Below are 21296 nucleotides of genomic sequence, written 5' to 3' on the forward strand. Positions count from 1 at the left end.
TCTCAGTTCCGGTGTTAAATGCAGTGAAGTCGGCTAAACTCCTGTTTGAACAGACATGTACCAGCGTCTGTGCGTCTCCCCCTCTAGCGCCCAGTGTGATCGATTCTCCGGCTGGCAGCGCTGTCAGCAGCCAACAGGAGAGACACTCTGTGGTGCGTTTGGATTTTATAACTGAACTAATACCAAGACGCACACTTTTTATTTCTCTGACGTTTTCACATCACAAACGATGACCAACATCATTAAAACACAAGTCTTGCAGGTAAAATGTGAGACTCATGTAGTTGTTATATCAGTTTAGTATGGGGCGGCTGCTCTGCAAAATGCTGTCAAAACTTTCATTTCCATCGCAGCCGCCATGATCATCGACTGGAAAAGAGTCAGAAAAAAGGCACATAGAGGCATGAGGGAGAGCACACAGTTAAAGCCCAAATAACAATCAGTCTTGACAAAATACTCAATGCAGAGTGAAAAACAAGATACATCCACAGAGTGAAACAGATGAAAGAGAAGGGGGAGTTAACAAATAGCTAATTAGAATAGTTATAATTAGAAATAAAAATAAGTTATCTTTCAAATCAAACATCCCAAGATATAAGTGGAAAGTATTGTTCTTGCAACTGCATTCATATTATGACTAAAATGTAGCTTAACTACGTCATGTGATGCTACTTCGGTACACTTTACCAGAAAATATTACTGGGACCACTACAGAAAATTGCAGATCCAGGAATTCACATTATAGACGCTACAGCTGACTATCCTGGTAACACGTTGGTCACAATTTCACTCACTGACCATACACAGTCTAGTCATATACTAGGTCTTGACCTAGTCTTGTTGACTTACTGTCACAGCAGCCACTTTGAGTGTGGCAGCTGTGGGATTATGGAAATGATTTAAACAGAGCAGCAGTGGCACAAGTAGAAAAGACTTATAATGTCAGCAAACAGAGTCAGTAATGTTACTAACGCAGCAATATCTACCTAAACTTTGCTAACGTAAGCTATTAAGACACTGAACGTACCAGCCCAGGTAACATGCTAGCAGCAAAACTGAACTGTATACTGAACTGAATAAAGGTGTGTTTCATTGCTTGTTAATCCAACTTTTCATTTTTAAGAAGAATTTGTTATTTCTTCCTTCAAAAGTTAAATAGTCTGACTTTAAACAAACTATAATGTGTTAATTAGTGCTGGTAGCCGGATTTTGTTCCTATGGACCAAGCCAGGCTAGCTTTTTTTTCCTGTTCCAGTGTTTATGCTAAGCTAAGCTAACTGGCTACTGGCTCTAGCTTCATATTGAATGGGCACATATGAGAGTGATATCAATCTTCTCCTCTAAATTAGTCCGTGTGTTTTATGTTTCACCTGGCTGCAAGAAAAATTTCTTTTGGGGACAATAAACTTGAAATTGACAACTTGACAGCACTTGTAATTTATAAATATAAAAAACTGAATTAATGTGATTAAAATGTATTGTGTATATCATCAGTATATCAAATAATTGTATGGCTATAATGCCTCTGGGTTTATTTATCACTCACTCACAGGTGAAGTGTTTGACTACCTCGTGTCTCATGGAAGAATGAAGGAGGTTGAAGCCAGAGCCAAATTTCGACAGGTAAGAACTCACTGCCTCTTGTTACCTACATTGCACCAATCCTCACATTTAATTGTCAGCGCTTCAGGTTTGTCTGTCTCCTCATGTCCACAGATTGTTTCTGCTGTCCACTACTGCCACACGAAGAACATTGTCCACAGAGATTTGAAGGTGAGGAAGCCCAGAAGATGTTTTGGGCTGCTTTCAGAAATGGGGGGATTAAGGCTAGTCCAAGACTAGGACATTTCTTTCACTGACAGATTACACTGAACTGAAAATTATAATCTGGGACTAGTCTTAATCTGTGTCTGTGAAAAGGGCCCTTTAGCATCTTAATCGCACAGTAAAGTACTGACGAGTGGAGAGGCTCTTTTTTACCAAGCTGGGAAGGGTAGAGGCAGTCAGAGCCTGGCTGCTGTTCTAATAGATTATTACATTCCTGAACACACACAGTGACATATATACAGTATGAGTCATGTCCAGTATCTATGTTGTTGTTGGACAACACTCAAGTACCACCCCCCTCCCCATCTGTCTCATTCGCTCTCGCTTTTTTTCTCCATCACAACTCCTGTTCCTCTGTTTTTCCACTTTACCTCATTCCTCTTTCTCCTCCCCCATCCAATTATTTTTTCTCCTGCTCCCCCAACGTGTTGTTCTCTTCTACCCTTCCTTCCTCCTGCTGTCAATCCCTGCCTCCTCCTCCTCCTCTGCATCAATGTATGTATGACTCAGGCGGAGAACCTTCTGCTGGATGCTGATGCCAACATCAAAATCGCCGACTTCGGCTTCAGCAACGAGTTCACGCTGGGCAACAAGCTGGACACGTTCTGTGGCTCGCCGCCCTACGCTGCCCCTGAGCTTTTCCAGGGTAAGAAGTATGATGGGCCCGAGGTGGACGTCTGGAGTCTCGGAGTCATCCTCTACACGCTGGTCAGCGGCTCGCTGCCATTTGATGGGCAGAACCTGAAGGCAAGTGGATGGGAGGAGGGACTGCCTGTCTGTCTGGGTGCACTCAGACAGGATGGTTCCTCAGGGAGTGATGGTAACAGTAATGGGTTCACATTTATTGAAATGAGTAGTTTCAAACAACCCTCTACATTTGGTAGAGTTAAAAATTGAGACTGCTGTATGATTTTTAAAAGCATGAAAAATCTATCCTCAGACTCTTAAAGGGTTTTGTGTTTTTACTGTCTTGAATGTCAGTACAGCCCAGAAGTAATTGGTGATGGTTGTAATTTGCCTTTTCAGTTTTTCCACTTTTCTTTAACTTGTCTACACCTGATTTAGTTTTCCTACATTTTCTATCTAAACTTCATATCAACTATAAAATCATAGGTGGAGAAACCAACAAGATAGGCCATGAAGTGTGTGTAACATTGTCTGTGCTCTTTTGAACAGTGTTGACATGTTTCTGTATATGTTGTATTTTCCAATCTGTTTTGCTGCTGTGCAATATTTTACATTGGCACAGGCACTGTAAGATCTCTGTTTACGATTAAACCCTTGAGTATAATGAATATATGTTATTTTATAGCTGATGAACCATTCTCTGGTGCCGTATGAAACCCATATGCTGTGTTAAGCATCATGTTGGCACTGAGTGGTTTTCTTTGCTTAAAGTGTTATCTTAGATTTAGGTGATGAGTTTACAGTGGATGATAGAATTTCTGCCTGGCCCAGCCAGTGCAAAGGGCAAATACGTGGGCCTTCGAATAAAGTCTGAATCTAATCCAGGGATGTAGTGGCATCCTGGTGACTCAGTCATGGCTCAGTGTGTGACGTGTGGATATGATGGCCTGGTTCTGAATGTGGTCCAGGACCTGTATCTCTCCTAGTTTCTCTTCTTGTTCCTCATTTCCAGTGGTTTCCTGGAAAAAATGTTTTTGTTTATATGAATTGTTTTATAATGTTCACTGACTAAAAGTTTATAGTTCAAATTTTTAGTTTTGCATGAAATTACTGCTGAATTGCGACCTTTTTTTTCTATAAAAAATATTGTAAAAAGTGGCGTACAGACACAGAGCACAGAGCAACATCAGCATTCAGTTGGAGTCGTGTTTCTGGCCACTGACGAATGTAAGTCCAATATTCTCTCTGTTTTGGTCTCCACCAACTCCTGCAGGAAATCTCCTTAGTTGCTAAATGCGCCATTATGTTCACCAGCTAGTCACTAATCTTGTCTGTCTGCTGTTTGGTGCTGTGAAGTCAGTGTACAATGGGATTATTAAAGCTTTTTTTCTGTGTGTATACTTGTAGAACAGTGTGCAGTTACAGTTAATATGTGCATGTACAGTTTGTTCTGTATGTGTCTTGATGAAACACACTTACATCAATGCGTATTGACTTAAAAGAAGAGACTGTTAATGTGGCTTCCCTTTTTATGCAGTTTAGCCTCAGTGTCAGTTAACAGACCAAGTTACATTTAGTGTTTTATAATCAGTTTTGCCAAAACAGGTTTTTATGCATTATATCTGCTCATTTGTACATGTATAGATATATAACAGATGAACATAATACCTAATATTGGCCTTTTAAAAAATAATTTACATTCTAAATGTTACCCCCACTGATGAATAGTAGTGAGAAAGGATTATCCTCTGTCTTCTCTTCGGTTGCATTCTGTACCTTGTAGTAGGACTTTCTATCCAAAATCCAGCAGATGGCAATGAGTGACCCCCTAGAGCTCTACCAGAGGGTGGAGACAAATGTGCATTTAACCCCTCTCATATCTGACCGCACCCCAGCATACTGCCTGCAGTGAGCGACCTGGGGATTTACATTTTTATGCAACAGACACTATTACATCAGTCTAACTAGTCTTATCAGAGAACTTCAGACTAGTGTGGAATTCTTGTATGTACTGTTGAATAAGTTGTATGTAAGAGTTCAACATAAATGAACAGAGTGACCTTTATGAGTGGGAAAAGTCGGAATTTCTACTACTGGCTTAGATGATTTGGAGATGTGTCGTGACTGTTGAGTTCCTCTTGTGGCATCTTTAAAAGGTGTGTTGGTACCTGGTTTGTCTTAAGCTACATCTTGTTCTTGCTCGTTGAATTCTAAATGTGCTGTCTATGTAACATGTGGTGGGTGTGGCCAACAGGAGCTGAGGGAGCGTGTGCTGAGGGGAAAGTACCGCGTGCCCTTCTATATGTCCACAGACTGTGAGGGGATCCTTCGCCGATTCCTGGTGCTCAATCCCTCCAAACGGTGCACTCTGGAGGTGAGGAGTTCCAAACATGCAGCACAGACGGCGTAATTGACCTCATGTGAAATTCAAACCCAGCTGAGGTTTGTCTGTGTTTCTGTTTCTACAGCAAGTCATGAAGGACAAGTGGATAAATTCAGGGTATGATGGGGACGATCTGAAGCCCCATATAGAACCTGTTGAAGACTACAGTGATCCAACTCGCATAGGTGAGTCAGCTGGGCCACTACTACTGCAGCTTACATCCTGGCGGTCAGCCTGCCCGCCATTCTGGTTCAAAGAGTGTCCTAAGAGGTCTTTTCCATGATAAATTTATCAAGTTACAACATGTTTTATATCACTGTCTCTGTCCTTACCTTTCATATTTGGTTGTTTTTGTGCCTCAGAGGTGATGGTCGGGATGGGCTTCACTCCAGAGGAAATCAAAGACTCTCTGCTCAATCAGAAATACAATGAGGTCACCGCCACCTACTTACTGCTGGGCCGTAAAGGCGATGTGAGTTGTATAGATCTACCTAATATTTATTTATGCTTATTGAGTATTTAGCTGACATACTAGCCAGAGTAACTTGTAATGAGTGAAATACCAGGCCGACCTGTTTCTTGTAAATGTACATTATTGTATTGTTTTTTGGGGAGAAATCTTCAGATACCATTTATCGGGTCACACCTTTCAATCCAGTATCACTATGACTTTATAGGACGGCAGTGAGACTCGCACAGCTAGTAGCCTGTCCCTGGCGAGGGTACGACCCAGCCCCATCACCAATGGGACCAACAAGCACTCCTCAGCCACTGGCTCCTCTTCCTCCTCCACCTCCTCCTCACATAGCAAGACCCAGCGCGGTGCCTCCACCTACCACAGGCAGCGACGACACAGCGACTTCTGTGAGTCTCTCCTCTTACCTCTTAATGCTTTAGGTGGTATGGCAGCTAGTGAGGCACGAAATAAAGCTCTACCTGAGACACTTTTCCATGAATCAACTGAAAAGGTAAAATTTCATATAAAAATGCATTTTGTAATCACACCTGAAGAGTTGATACAGTATAGGAAGACTTGCTTTCACAGTCTGTTAGGATAATGTTCAAACCAACAAGAAAACATAGTTACGTAAACTGTTAATCAATATAATAAACTATTCCAAGTGTCTTACCTGGATGCTCCTGAATGGAACAAGAGCTTATTTGGGTTATTGTTAATAAGATCAGGCTGCTTCATGTGCCAGATCATGCATAGGCTGTTTACTAGCTGTATGGATCATTTTTCACTTGCATATCCCACTGTATATGCAGAATATTCCTTATATGAGTCTCTGTATGTCTGCGCTCTGCTGTCCTCCACAACAAAGGCGGGCCCTCCATGCCCGTCATGCACCCCAAACGGAGCCCGACCAGCACAGGCGACCGGGAACTGCGGGAGGGACGAATGCCTTCACGTAAGGCCAGTTGCAGCGTGATGGGAAGCCATAGCCTCCCTCCCTCCAGCCCAATGGTCAGCAGTGCCAACAACCCCAACAAGTCTGAGATCCCAGATCGCCGCAAAGACATGACTGCCACCACGGTTAGCACTATATTTCCTTTTCAAGGAAGGAGACTTTGATGTTCCTGAAGCATCAGAAAAAGGGGTCCAGGCCAATCCTGCATTACTACAATAAGTGGAACTCACTCTTTACAATTGGCACCAATGTCTTGAGGGAAACCTCTATGAATGTTATAACTATCGGATTCAGAGTTTTTCTTCAGTATCAAAGCAATTCAGGTGATTTTTGACTGTACAGTGTGAACAGGAACTACAGCTTGACTCAGATTTGCCAAAATGTAAACAAAAAAACACAAATATATAGATGATATTGAGTTTGACATTCAGACATTCAGCGAGGATCAATTCTCCAATAACAATAAGTTTTCATCAGATTTGTTGTGCAGTTCAGGATGAAGCTTGACTGATGTTGCACATGTGGTATTTTTACCTCATGAAACCTGGCCCTTTTTCTTGACTTGACAGAAGACAAGAACTGAGAAACTGAAGTTAGGGACAATCTCAAAAGTTCTTGCAAAATTTTCAAATTTTTGTTATTCACATTTTCATTTTTTCTCAGTTACTTTATTTTCATCAGGACCTCCTCCCACTGCATGCACAACCACAAAAAATGCAACTACACCTAGTGAGCTGTTATGGCCTGTTTATTGTCAGTAGCTTTCTCACTGTTTGCACTCAAGACCAACTTAACATTAACCTGGGCCTGCAATTCTGACTTTTATTTTGCTACTGTTAAAACATCCCGTTGTATTTCCACCTTCACCCAGCCCATTAAATATTTCACAGCTTGTATTTCAAATCAGTTTAGGGTGGAGTTGAAATAAAAATCATGTCTTATCATTTGATTAATTTAGAGAAGATAAAAATATTTTGTATATTTTGTGAGGAGCTAAACATTTAAAGCACTTATAAATGATAAACTATAAATGACAGTAGAACAATTTAACATAAAAAACAGCTTTAACAGCATTTTTAACAGCTTTCAGTGTAAACCTGGTTACTCCTGATATCAGTCCAATTACAGATATTTTTGTGAAATAAACAGATGTGTCATGCTGCTAGTATAATGTTTTAAACATATATTGAGACATAGTCATGTAGTGGATTTCATTCCACTAAACAACAAAATGACTCTTAGCTAGTACCTGCCTCTTACCTTATATCTCTCTCTGTAGAATAACATCCCTGGAAGTGCCATGACACGCCGGAATACATATGTGTGCACAGACCGCTCGGGCGCTGACAGGCACTCTCTTCTGCAGAACGGCAAAGACAACAGGTACCACTTTGTGTTGGGGGTTTAAATATTCATATTTGTTTGTACAGATATTTCACAGATACAGTGGCATCTGATATTTCGATTCAGCAGGTACTAACTGCTTGATGGAGCAACATCTGCACAAATGGTCAAAACCTAGTATGTGGCTGGACTGTGTATGGTGGACATAACGTGTGTAATTGTGGCCAATTTGTTACAGGGATACTCAGTGGTAGTGTCTATGATGTAACAACCTGGATATTAGATGTTCCTCTGCAATTTTCTGTAGTGGTCCCAGTAATATTTAAAGTGAAGTTGCATATCAGATGACATGGCAACATTTGAGTCAAAAAAAAAGGGTATAAATGCAAGAACAATACTTTCCACTCATATCTTCAGATGTTTGATTTGAAATAGAACTTATTTTAATTTTAGTTATAACTATTGTAATTATCTGTTAACTACCCCTACTTTCATCTGTTTCTATCTGCAGGTGTCTATAAACATATGATCTCATCCATTCGTTTACATAGGATTAGCATGCTAGGCTAACAGTCCATCTGCTGTGATGTGCTGAGACTTTATATCTGCACCATGAAGTCTTTCAAAGCACACAAACACTATAAAGACACCTGTCACCTGCCAAGCACAGTGTTGTTAAACTGGAAACACTGCAGCAACACATTATTTTTATACAGTCTGGCTACACACAGCACGGCATGGCTATGCTAACGATGTTTGCTATGCTAACTAGCTGCTAGCCGTCATGCAGGCTGGTAAAGTGGATGCGTCGTGTCTCTTTGTATCTGCGGATTGGTACTTCTGTCAGTGTTGGAGCCTCTGAGAGACGCTTCAGTCGGTAAATGTGTGATTTTAAAACTTATTTTGGGACCACGTTCACTCTCAGTCCCACTGAGAGTGAGCTATGCTCCGGACTCCACTGTAAACACCCCCTGAGGATGTAATAGAAACTGTTCACACCAATTCATTTTGAAAGAGCAACGGCCAATGGGGAATCTCCAACACTGGGCCAGTCGCACCAATGGTGTAACTTCATCACTCAGTGGTCAGTCAATCAGTCAGTCAGTAATGAACATTCAGGGTTATAGGGCTGGTCCATCGCTGGTCCAGCTAACAATATAAACTCTCAAGGCTTAAACTGTACATAAAATTTGAAAAGGTGGTGCAAGATGGATGCTTCAATTATTTTGCCTGATAATATCCACTTTAAGAGGTAGCAGTTGTCACCTTCAGTTGTGCTGTTAGAAGTACGTGTGAAAATCTGAAATAGAATTTCCCTGTGCACTTTGTGTCTTGGAAGCTTGCCGTCTCTGTTTCTACAGCTCTACTAACATTATGCCTGCATCCTCAAAGTCAGACAACGGTGGAAACATTTCTTCCATCTTTATAGCTGTTAAGTATTAGAAGCTGGCATAGCTTAAAGATCCCCTGCAGACATTTTTATGATGTATAAAAATACTCTGTCTTGAATAATAACTTCTGTCTGAAAAGGATGTTTCTACAAAAAAGTTGAAAAATGTATCCACTTGAAAACTTACATTTACTCCTCTCTCTCATTGAAAAATCCAGAATCTATCAACATGCAAATATTTTATGTCTTAAAAGTTTTAACTGTTGGACACAAGATGTCTCCTACTTCACTGTAAAGTACATTCCCAGTGTATGCGCACTGGAGGCTTCAAGTTTCCACATCACACTTGTGTAAGTTGTAGTTGTGATATCACAAATCATGCTCATAGGTACACACCTTAAACTCAGATTTAATGTGAGCACAGAGAAACTTTCCTCCTTCAGCAGATGAATGTGAAAACAGCCTTCTGGTGTCAAACTCTGCACATACATCATTCTGCACAGTGAAGCTCAAACATCCAAGTGAAGAACAATAAAAAAAAACACATTTTTGAGTGGAGGGGGACTTTAAAGACAATGGTCTCTAGAGACGTACCAGATTCTGTTGCTGATGCCAGTTCCTGGAGAAAGTCAATGTGTGTGAAAACTTGAAACTAAAATAAACATATAGCCAGGGGGCCAGTTATTGTGCTGTATAGGGAGTGTAGCTGTTCAGTATGTTGGTGTGCAGGGATCAGATGTCAGATGAATTGTAAAAACAGGTATAAACAGCCAGCAGAAAAATTGCATTTTCTCTTCCAGTATGCAGTGCATTTGAAATGCTTTACTTCAGTTTAGGTAATATTGCAGATTGACGTCCACACCTGATGATGACATGCTCCTTTAAATAATTCTAATTTCTTTTCTAATTGAAGAAATTTGAGTGGGACTATTGTCAAAGAACACAATTTGATATGTTGAAAAATCCATGGATACTTATAGCAGTCTTGCTTTTTATTTCAAGGGTTTTTATCTATTGAAATGATAAATAGATCTCTTTAAGCATTTTAAGAAACTCAAAAAGGGTAAAAAGGACCTGATGACTGGGCTAAATTAATTTCTCCTTTTTCTGTTTCCTCTCTGCAGCTCTCTTGGCCACCGCTTGCCTGCAGCGTCTCCCTCCACGCTCAGCATTTCTGGGGCCGGAGCTGCCTCCTCCTCTTCCTCTTCAGACCGATGCCGCCTGACCCGAGGCTCCACAATCCGCAGCACCTTTCATGGGGGACAGCTGAGGGACCGTGGCCCCCCGGTTTACTCTGCTCCACCCACTTCACCCACCCTGTCTCATCATGACGCCAGCCCGCTGCCCCACGCCCGCACCAGGGCAACCTCCAACCTCTTCACCAAGCTGACCTCCAAACTCACTCGCAGGTAGATGCACGCTGCATGTCACACATGTTAAAGGAATACTTTGACATTTGGAAAATAAGCTTATTTGCTTTCTGGCCAAAAGTCTCATGTCTGTCCATTGAATATAAGGCTATGTCTAGCAGTTTGTTAGGTTAGCTTAGCATAAAGACTGCAAGAAGAAAGGAACAGCCAGCCAGGCTCTGTTCAAAGGTAAAAGAATCACCCTACCAGCACCTGTAAAGCTCACTAACCTTTTTACACTTTGGTTTTTGTGCGGATTGAAAAAATGAGAAACACAAAGATACAACTTATCGTTGGTAGGTGTATTTTTGAACTTTGACAGGGCCATGCTAGCTGTTTCTGCTGGTTTCCAGTCTGTCTGCTAAGCTAAGCTAACCGTCTCCTGACTTTAGCTTCACATTTAGTGTACTGACATGAGTGGTATCGTTCTTCTCATCTAACTCTCTGCCAGAAGGCAAATAAGCGTATTTCACAAAATGTCAAACTATTCCTTCTAGCTGTTGCTGTCATAACTTAGAGTAGTAGGCTAGTTAATATAATGACTTGTATGACTTGCATGACTTGTCAGATAATATTAACAAGTTGACTAATATGTTTATTTTTTTTACACTTCCAACTTATTTAAAGGGGACTTTTTCATTTTGATAAATTTATGCAGCTCTTATTACCTTATCAGTTGCTACAGTCCTTCATAACTCTTTACACTACTTTGTAGCTTTTATTCTATTTCTTGTCCCTATATGTTCTTGCATGGGCAACAAAGGCCTGATGTTTGCATTCCTTACTTTTTGGCACCTTCAGATTTTTGGATTTTTAGGATTTGAGGCTTGTTCTGCTGTTGCAGTGAGTGTAAGTTGCTCAACAGAATGTCAGCTCATATGTAAAATATGTCCACGGAAGACAAACCAAGGAAGTCAAATCTGATACAAAATCATGCTGCGATGTTGTGAAGTTTCTGCTTTTCAGCTTGAGCACAACCTGGGTATGGATCCATGCTTATCAGAACATTTTACTCATGTAGGCCTTTTGGCGAGCTCTTCTGTGGCCCTGGATTATCCTCTGCTCCCCTCTCCCTCCCAGTCGTCATAATCACACATGTCTAATCTTATCAAACCTCAGCTTTATCCTTGCCAATCAGCTCCTGCGCTGCGCTCTTTTCCACCACTTGCTCTCCTGTTATTCAATTATATTCTCTCTTACCCCCCACCCCCCACTCTTACCCTGTATTCCCTCTTTTTCTCCACCTTCATCTCGTTCTGCTTCCCCCCTGTCACGGTATCAGGGTCAACCTTGACCCATCCAAGCGCCAGGGCTCAAACAAATCAGTCTCGGGTTGTACTCTTCCACAAGGATCAAAAACAGTTAGTAAGTTCCCATGTCTCTCGCTTCTTTCTTGTCTGCCTGTGCTGCCCCATTTGTCTGCCTGGTCACACTGAAATTACTTAAGTCTATGAATGCCTGCCTGGCTTTTTCATTCCTCTATTTATGAATTATTGCTTGTCTGCATGACTTGTTAATCATCTTCACACTGTCAAGATCACACACTTGGTTTCGAGCATGGTTGCAATCAAGGAAAATTCATTTGATTTTAGTTTTTAACTTTGAGTTATTGTTTTTTGCAGGATGATTGTAATCATCAATAGAGAAATACCTCATTGAGTCTTTTACTTCTTTACCATGCAGTGCATAAATATACCCTTTGAAATGGCGTTTTCATTTTGTATTTGTAGTTCATGGGTTGGAAGTCATTAAATGTTTATTCCGTGTGTTTTTGTGAATAATGGATGGGGATGTGCACTGTAGTACCATGCACAGGAGCGATTATAAAGTCAAAGGACTGCATTTATACCTGCATGCTTTAAAATTAGTGAATGAGAAAACTTTTCCATCCTGTAAGGTGAGATCAGTCAGGACACACTGTTCCGCACATCGCGTGCTTGTTGTTGATGCTTGCTTGGTCTCACTGTGTAATATCCATTGCTGAATGCCATCTCATCTGAGATTCATGGGTTGGTCGTAAGGCTCATTGTATTCTAGTGGATTACCTCTTACGCTGTCTGTTTGTCCTACAGGGTCACAAATGAATCTGAGGGAATCAGGAGATTTGCGGTCACAAGGTCAGTAAGTGTGTTCCAGCTGCATAGACAGCACTTAGAAAATAGGTGATAGATCATTTCTGATTTCTAATGTTATTGCAAGGTCTGAGCATGTATCTGATTTTTTTTCACATCTCCCTAGTTGCCATCTACCTGGGTATCAAAAAGCGTCCGAGCCCCGGGCCGTCGGACGTGGCTGGGATCTGAGAGGCGGTGGGCGGCGGGACCCTGCGGAGGTGGTACTGGCTCTGCGGGAGGCGGCGCTTGGATGTGGCTGCCAGGTCCACCATGCCGGCCCCTTTCTGCTCTCCTGCACCCATGGCGTGGCAGGGGGCCGCGTGGCTTTTGAGGCCGAGGTGTGCCATCTATCCACGGGCGCCTCCGAGACTTCTAACGGGGTGCGCTACACGCGACTCTGGGGGGCACCACTAGCTTTTCGGGACATTGCCACCCAAATCTCCAAGGACCTCGAACTTTGAACGGAGGGTGTGCTTGTGTATGAGTGTGTGTTTTTGTGTGAGTGAGTGTGTATGTGTATGTGAGAAGAGGCGAGGGGCTGGACCCGAGAGAAAAGACTTCTCCTTCTGTCTCTTTCATGACTACCCTCCCCCCATACACACACACAGATACACACACACCTGACCCGTAAAGACACACAGACTGAGGCACCCCACCCCCCCTCCACCCAATCACCCCACCCAGCTCAGCCAACTTCTTCACTGTGCGACTGCACCCACTGGACCTGGATCAGACGGAATCTAGTTGAATATTTTTTATTGCTACTCTAGCCATAATGACTCTTTATTTTGTTATTTATTGCTCTGATCATTGTTTTTACCCACTGTCACTTTCACCACTACAGAGAAAATTCATCTCTTGTGTATTGGTCATCATTGACCAGCCAGTCCTTTTTTAAAAAAAATGTTCTTTGATATGTCACCTTTATGTACACCATTCATGTTTTTTCTTCCTTACCAATGACATGATTATCTGCTGACTTTTCATCACCTTGGGACAATAACATGCACAAACGTGGAGATGGTCCAACAAGCAGCCGCTGAGGGCTGCATTGCTTTGATTTGTGTACATACAGCAGTGACGACAGCACTGGATTAAGGTCAGTGGGAGCTGGGTTGACAGACATTTGAAACAGCCAATCAGAGGCTGACTCTGACACTAATGAGTTTCAGCTTCATGAACTGGTGACTCTCAATCACATTTTTTTCACATTTCTCTGCATGGGATGAGCAGAAATAAAAAAATGTAGATGTTTTTTTGAGAAACAAGCCCCTTAGTTAGCTCAATTTTCATGCACACAAAAAAGATGATATGGTGCAGTAAGTCATGCTCCATTTTATATTTTTGCAGCACCGATATCAAAATTAAATTAATACAGTTGATTTAGTGAAATATTATAAGGTGGTATAACTTTCATATGATTGTTGTCATTATGTAAGTTATGCTGGCTCTGCAACAGGATGAAATGGACTTAAGAAGGCCTTCACATGCACACAGCAGATAACCTTTCAGAGAAAATCTCTCTGCTCTTTGGTTGGCTGGATTTATTGTCTGTCAGCACAGGTCATCGTCAGTAAAACTTGTTCAAACTGTTTGGATTTTCCAACCTCCCACCTCGTTTCATCCCTTTACCTTTTCTTCAAAAGCATTGTACTGAAGACATGGCAGCAGTGACACATACATAGAAGAAATGTTCCAACTCAAAGCCCTCAATCATTCAAATCTTTCAAACCTTGCCCTTGAAAGCGGTCAGTTGTCCCACCACAAAATAACACAAGTCTGGTTGATTTTCAGTGCAATGCAGTTCTTCGGTTCTGTTCTGCACCATGTGATCTCACCTCAGTCATCATCTCAGTATGTCGATGGGAAACACCAAAAGTGGATCAGCCAAGCAGCAAAACCTCTCAGATTACACACTCACCTTTACACACACATACACACACACACACACACACACACACACAAACACACACAGAGAAAGAGAAACATACACTCACAAATGTCCACCCTCTTCTTCTTCTTGTGGCACAGTATATTAACTTGTCTGTCCATTATTGATGACTATGGGCTGTTGGGGATCAGGGGGGAGTGTTCTGGAAAGGCACGATGAAGGCAGTGTGGACAGTGTTTTCTTCTTGTTAGTCCAGTTGCCTTTAAAGTGAACTACCCCCAGCGCCTTCATACAGTACATATTTAATGTAAAAAAAAAAAGATAAAAAAGAGAGAGACAGAAAAAACTGAGAAAGCTTTCTATTCTCCTTCCCTGTTTTTAGTGAATAACGTACTGTGATATTTACGTAGGCTACAGAGATCATGTTGTTTGGCTGCTGATTTACTGTTAATACTATCTCTCAGTTGTGGCTTTGCTCATGGTGACCCAAAACCAACACCCACTCCCCTGATACCCCACACCCCCATTTCCTTTCCCACCCATCAGAAACTCCCCAACTCCCTACATTTAAAAGGGACGCCAACCTTCGCTGTCCACCACCTTCGTATGTACCACTAACTTTTTCTATCGTCACGAAGAGCTTTTGGCTTTCCTTGACCCTTCGTTTGAGACCCTGTTTTCTCGTTGCGCAGGGAAACACTCAGCCATCATCCACACTCTCACGTTGTAGACCCATGTATGACATCTTCTCAGTCCTGTTTGGTGTGTGCTGCTTCATAGAGCCCAACAGAGGAGACTGGGTTTGACTTGTCCTCCTCCTTTGGGGTGAGAAGCAGACACCAATATGGACACCAGGAATCTGTCATTGTCCTGTCCCTTGGACCTTTCTCATTGTGGTGTATATTAGCATTAGGTAATATAGACCTCAATGCACTTTGCTTTGACTTGAATCAGCTCCTTCCAGTGTACCTGTATAGGTAATACCCAGAACTAGCCACTGGAGGGCGCCAATGTCTTAAATGTGAAACACTTCAATTTGTGGATATTTGCACAGGTACTTTATTTATTTTTTAGAATAATATCATTAAAAAAACAGGATTTATATCAGTCAGTTGGTGGCTGTATATAAAATATATGAATATAGTATATATCTTAGAGCTCAAGGTTTATTTATAGCTAGAGCAAGGGAAGTAATTCTAGTTTAAAGCAGTTTCTGTCAGTGACAATGGGGAACAAAACCAACCTGCAATCCTGCATGACTTCAGAGTTTGGGTTTTAGGGGAAAAAATGAAATATGATGCACACCTAGGACTGGAAGCTTTGTGAATAGCAGACACGGTCAGTTTTTAGACATGAATTGATACAGACAAATGGTGCTAGATGTGGCGCCAGGTTCTTCCCCCTTTCACAAAAACAAACAGGAAGGCTTGGTGAAATACAGTGACTTCACTCCACCTTGTTTGCCAGAAGATAGGTTCAGTACATTCAGGGCAGCTTCTGGGTTCTTCAAAGTATTTAGATATGCCATGAAATGTATCACAAACGTACAGTATGTAAGAAAAATGGTCAGTTTTAGATCAGAACTTACATTGGGAGTAAATTGTGCAGTTTATTAACTGCATTGCCATTTAAACTTAAATTGACACAAGATCCTTAGAGGTCCCTGACATGTTGAAAGCCCTGGGTTGCATTCAAGCCATAGAAACGTTACTGTCACTGTCTCCTGATCGCAAATATGAAATCAGGTTGTTTGCAGAGCATTTCAGTGGAAATAATTGAAGTGAAATGGGCTAAAAAGCAAATAACTTCGTGTAAAACAACTCACTCTTAGTATAAGATGGATGAACTTTGCTTTTAGGTGGAATCTACTGTGAAAAATTCTTGAAAAGAGTTTTGTTGACCTGAGTGTTGAGTAAATGCTTGTTATACCTGCTCAGAGACAATGTGTCGCTGGTGTGGTTTAGATGGTGGATGGTACAGTATTACAATTCCAGGGGCTCAGTATTTAACATGCACTGTCGTTTCAAAGTGGACTTTGGAAACAGTTGATGTTTTATGCAAAAGCAACTTAATGAGACTGAAGAACATACACAGTTTGACCTGTATGAGTAATTTTACACTACTCTACTGTTTAATTCCTCCCCTCAGAAACAAACTGTAAACTGAGCTTGAGTGGTTGTGGTATATAAGGAGAACATGGAGCTGAAGATTAATAAAATTCACTGATGTTGGCATTTTTTCCTTCACTTTGGTGTCTTGTTTTCATAGTTATGGTACACAAGGTATCTAAATTTGAATATTTCGAAATAACTTTTGATCATATGACAAGCTAGTATTAATATGTGAAGATATACTCATAAGTTCTGAAACTAATTGTACATTTGTAATGTATCCCATGCTGCAGCACAAAAGACCAAAATGATTCATGTTCTTGTTTCATGGGCCACTTTTTTATTGAGCAGTATGAACAACTTCAATAATCATTACTTTTTATAACAAAAAGTAGGTGATGCCACTTTTGCTAGGCAAGCCCAGCTCAGTGCAGGCTGATCCCAGGATGTTACCAACCAACACGGGAGAACATGAAAAAAAAGGACAGAGGGAAAAAAAGCTGGAAGGAAGAAAAAGAGGTGAGCAGAGTCAAGAGTCTCTAGGTGAGCAGCTGTTTACTCTGCATGCCCGTCAGCTGGCTCGATTGCACATGAATGGTCTTGAGAAAAAGGTAAGATTGTCCCTTTTTACTTCTGGGCGGGGATCATGCTGTCGATGGCCTCTCCCTTCTCCAGCTTCTTCTCCATCTCCACCATGAGCTTGACACCATCAACCACCAGCTGGACCTGGTACACCTCAGAGGAGCCCAAACGGTCAGCGTTGGAGATGTCAAACACACCACCGACGGAGGCAGTGTCCACACCACCTTTAAAGAGGAGGAAGAACAAGGGATCAGGTACAGATAACACTTCACAATGCAGAATGCTGTGAGTCTGCTGAATCTGACCGGCAGGAGTACAATCTAAAGGGTGTATATGTGCATACCTGTGCCACGCTTCTGCAGACGCAGCCTGGTGAGGATCTCCTCGAACTTGGGGTGTGTGCTCAGCTTGGGCAGCTTGACGTGGACGCCACCACGCAGGCCGGTACCCAGGTTGGAGGGGCAGGTCAGGACGTAGCCGAGATGCTCGTTCCACATGAATCCGTGGTTGTGCTTCTTGAAGATAGCCTCAATCTGGTGGGTAAAGAAGGAGGAGAGTCAGAGAAAACATCCACACTGTTTTCACTGAGCTCAGTCAGGGCTTGTTTTGACCAGCTATCATTGTGTACCTTCTGCAGGCCGACGCAGAAACGCCTGAAGACCTCCCTCATGTTGCCACCCTTCTGCATTGAGATGACACGCAGGTGATCCTCCTCGTTCACCCAGACCAAGAAGGTCTTGTTGTCGTTGTGCCTGGTAAGAGATAAATGCAGAGGATAAAACAGAGGCTTAGTGAGAAAATGGTGAGGTGTTTTCACAGCTGGCTTCTGCTGACAGTGATAGGTCATACTCACCAGATGCCTCTGGCGTCGGGCCAGTCACGGGCCATACCGGCGCAGGTCAGCAGGGGGGAGACGGGCTTGTCAAACAGGAAGTGATCAGCGATCAGCTGCTCCTGCTCAGCATCAGTCATGGACTTCAGGGGGTAGTACTTTCCCTTGAACTCGCCATCCAGGCTGGTCAGAGCTGGAGAAATGCATGTACAGTTAGGAGATTGCATGTTCTTTCACAAAAGTAGATATCAGCTTTCCTTGTTGGGCATCAAAGTATATTTTACCTCTAATCCGTCAATGACACTTTCTAATCACTTACACTTTCTTACTAATGCTTGTGAGCGGCCTATTGTTTAGGCCCAGGCTCACTGCCCCACTGTCTTGCATACTGATTTACTCAAACTATTGATATCTTACCCTCAACGGACAGCTTCTCAATAAGTCTGCGCTCGCCACGGCTGTTGTGGGGGGGCAGGGTGAATCCCTTGATGCTGCGGCCAGTACGGACACGGCTGGACAGAACATAGTTGGGGTCCAGGTCGTCACCACCCTAATAACAAAGACATAACAAGAGATCACAAACATAGCATCATCATCTGATTATTTAGTTTTCTCTAGTTGAAGGTGTGCAGGTGTATTTGGTTAAACATCTGCAAGTCTATGTAAGTCTTTAAAGTCAAAGGCACATGATCGACTTGTTAATTTCAGAGTTTTCTAAGTAGGTTAGGGTCTTTGCTTCAATGGGGTTACTGCACCTTCAGGTTCTCGAAGTTCAGGTCGGTCTTGTGCTTGTCAGTGGGCTTGTATCCACCATGACGGTCTGAGATGACGGGGTCCAGCAGATCCTTGAAGACCTCATAGGACTCCTCATCACCAGCGACACAGCCAACAGTCATGATGAAGGGGTGACCTGAAGATTAAAGGAGATTAGAAGAGTGTAAGTTAGAAGACAGGAGGGATGATAGCTTCTGTCCGGAGTGAGGCAAGCTTATAATGCATATTTAATTTGGTGATTATATGATTGATGGAAAGGAAGTTTTGTCTAAATTGTGTCTTACCGGGGTTGTCAACACCAGTCTGGATGACATCATCCAGGGTGTAGCCACTGGGTGTCTGCTTGTCCCTCAACTTGCCATAGATCTCCTTGGTCAGGACCTTGGCCATATGGTTGTTGTGCTTGGACAGGTCGGGGAACTCCTCCTCAACTTTGTAGTTGAGTTTGAAGTTGTTGTGGGTGTTTCCGAAAGGCATGATTGCTTTTCTAACACTGCAAAGAGAAGTAAACACATGATGAGAAACTTCAACGGAGGCTCAAAATGATCTAAAAACATGGTGATCTGAAGATCCAGGAAAAATGCTCGGCATTCAGAGATATGGGATATTCTGCAAGACAGCTGCAGAGAGTTTAAGTGTTGGCAGAGGAATTCTGGTGACAAGTGTCACTCAGTTTCCAACGGATCAAATGTCCAGTTGAAATAGAAGAGGGGGAGGAGTGAGTGTTGGATGGGTATTTTTAGCATCAGTAGATCTGCCTGTATACCCTTTCTTTAAAATGTTCTTAGCATATACGAGTAGCATTGAGATTTTATGTTGACACAATCACAGCTGCAGCTCCCCATCTTGCATGTTAACACATAAATACACATGAACAAGTCTTTGCTAATCATGTTATACATACATATTCCCTCTGAAAATACTCAGCGCCTTCTTTGTATCACACTTGTATCATGGCTCACCACACAGGATCAAACACTTAGTACATCACTTTAAGTTGTCACTATGCTGAACTCCTGAGAAGATGCAGCCACGCCTCCCTCCAGTCCATTCCACCACAGTCCAAAAAGATCCATTTACTCCAAATTATCTATAAACATATTCATGTTGCCTTTTTGTAATTTGTTTCCTATTGCTTTGATCGTCTGATCACACGCATAATAGAAAACTGATGCGTGCAATGACGCACTTACTACGTCACATGAAATGTGATCTGTAGTGACTGCAGTTTAACATTTTGCCAGTGGCCATACTTGTTTATGAAATTAACATCTTTGATGTTGTAATCACATTGCAAAGAACAACTGTCTTTTTAACTTAAAGCTAAAAAAGCCATGTTAAAAGTGTAACTCTTAAACAGATAAAATCAATTACAGGACCTTCAGGCAGTCTCTCTTACATGGCTCAAACCGTGAAGCACCTGTTCACATAAATCAGCGTCCAAATGGGAGAACCAAACAAGTTAACAATGCCACAGCAGTGCAGCTACTGCTGTGCATAAACATCACGCTCATGCATATTTTTCATTTAACTGAGAATAATCTGACAAAATGCAATGACCTCTGATACCCAGTAAGTCTCTTTTTTTCCTGAAAGGCATCATATGGATTCAAACATCCCAGCAACTGTTGTGCATTTATCCTTTGATTTCATAATGGATATTGACTCCAAAATTCTTCCTCCAGAAGATAAAAAGCAGGCAATATAATTATTTTGCCATTTGCCATTTTCTCTGAATCCACGCGTCTCCAATTATCTGCTCCTCCTCCTTTAAACTCTGCAATCCTAATAATCTGTGTGATATTTCTTTACCTGCACACCAGACAAGTACAGAGATAACAGTCCTTGGGATCAGATCTGTTCACCACAGCCGAAATAGGGGTCACCCAAGTCTGGAGGTCTTTGCTCCCTGCTTATATACTGTGCAGACACTCAGCCATTGGCTTGGCCATTTTAGTGCCTGCTGCGCCCTAATTGGCCAGAGCCTATGTACTGATACTCTGAACGGTTTTTGAAAGGGAGGCATTTACATCTCAGTCATCCAAGTCGCTGCAGCTGTACCCTCAGCCCCCCTCACACACGCCCCTCACCATCCCTTACCCACACTTGGCCCATACATAGCACCAGTGGATGGTGGGAGTATCTTAGAGGGGAGGGGGTGGGGCATCACAAGGGTTGAGGTGTAGTAGTGTTCGGGGGAGTTGAAGCAACTGAAAAAGGCTGAGGCTCGACTTTTGCCAAGCATGCCATGGAGTCAGTGGTCCTTGTGTCAAGCGTGAAGGTTGTAAAGGGTTAGTATTTTTTTCAGTCATCAAACAGCTGTCATGTATAAATGCTGCCCAAAGAAACATTTTATCCACCTGATCAGAGTCTTATCTGACTGCTTTCTGGATAGAGGGAGTACTGAGTGTGCTAATCTCAACTGGTTCACATTTGATGGATACCTCCTTGATGATGAGTAATGGCCCCAAAGCAGTTCTGTTTTGCCCTATGGAAAGCATGGATATTCAACAACAGCAGCTTATCAGGGTAAATTGTCAGTTGCTTTTCAGGAGATCACTCTGATTAATTTTTAGGTTCTTATAAAACTAAAATAAAAT

General features: G+C 42.2%; 2 protein-coding genes across 5 annotated transcripts in view; one reads left to right on the forward strand and one right to left on the reverse strand.

Annotated features, from left to right (window-relative positions):
* The window catches only part of mark4a (MAP/microtubule affinity-regulating kinase 4a), a 29328-nt gene extending 12225 nt beyond the window's left edge, over positions 1-17103 (forward strand). Inside the window, exons 6-18 of one of the 4 annotated variants that reach the window (XM_067607336.1) lie at positions 1553-1623; positions 1717-1773; positions 2338-2574; positions 4709-4828; positions 4923-5022; positions 5200-5309; positions 5515-5701; positions 6163-6374; positions 7529-7632; positions 10108-10392; positions 11675-11757; positions 12465-12509; positions 12631-12831. In XM_067607336.1, coding sequence (XP_067463437.1) covers positions 1553-1623; positions 1717-1773; positions 2338-2574; positions 4709-4828; positions 4923-5022; positions 5200-5309; positions 5515-5701; positions 6163-6374; positions 7529-7632; positions 10108-10392; positions 11675-11757; positions 12465-12509; positions 12631-12695 — 1676 coding nt within the window. In that variant the 3' untranslated portion in view covers positions 12696-12831. Of the gene's footprint in view, positions 1-1552; positions 1774-2337; positions 2575-4708; positions 4829-4922; positions 5023-5199; positions 5310-5514; positions 5702-6162; positions 6375-7528; positions 7633-10107; positions 10393-11674; positions 11758-12464; positions 12510-12630 lie in introns of all 4 variants that reach the window. The other 3 variants (XM_067607334.1, XM_067607335.1, XM_067607333.1) reach the window with 3 other exon arrangements.
* On the reverse strand, positions 16826-20667 carry ckma (creatine kinase, muscle a). The gene is made up of 8 exons (XM_067607337.1): positions 20509-20667; positions 18981-19189; positions 18678-18832; positions 18340-18472; positions 17944-18115; positions 17719-17842; positions 17434-17623; positions 16826-17314 (listed from the first exon to the last, which is right to left on the reverse strand). The coding sequence occupies exons 2-8, from the start codon at positions 19171-19173 to the stop codon at positions 17136-17138; spliced, it is 1146 nt and encodes a 381-aa protein (XP_067463438.1). The 5' UTR covers positions 19174-19189; positions 20509-20667; the 3' UTR covers positions 16826-17135.
* Between the last annotated feature and the right edge of the window lie 629 nt (positions 20668-21296).

Source organism: Thunnus thynnus, chromosome 13 (genome assembly GCF_963924715.1).
Source record: "Thunnus thynnus chromosome 13, fThuThy2.1, whole genome shotgun sequence".
Classification (NCBI taxonomy): Eukaryota; Metazoa; Chordata; class Actinopteri; order Scombriformes; family Scombridae; genus Thunnus; species Thunnus thynnus.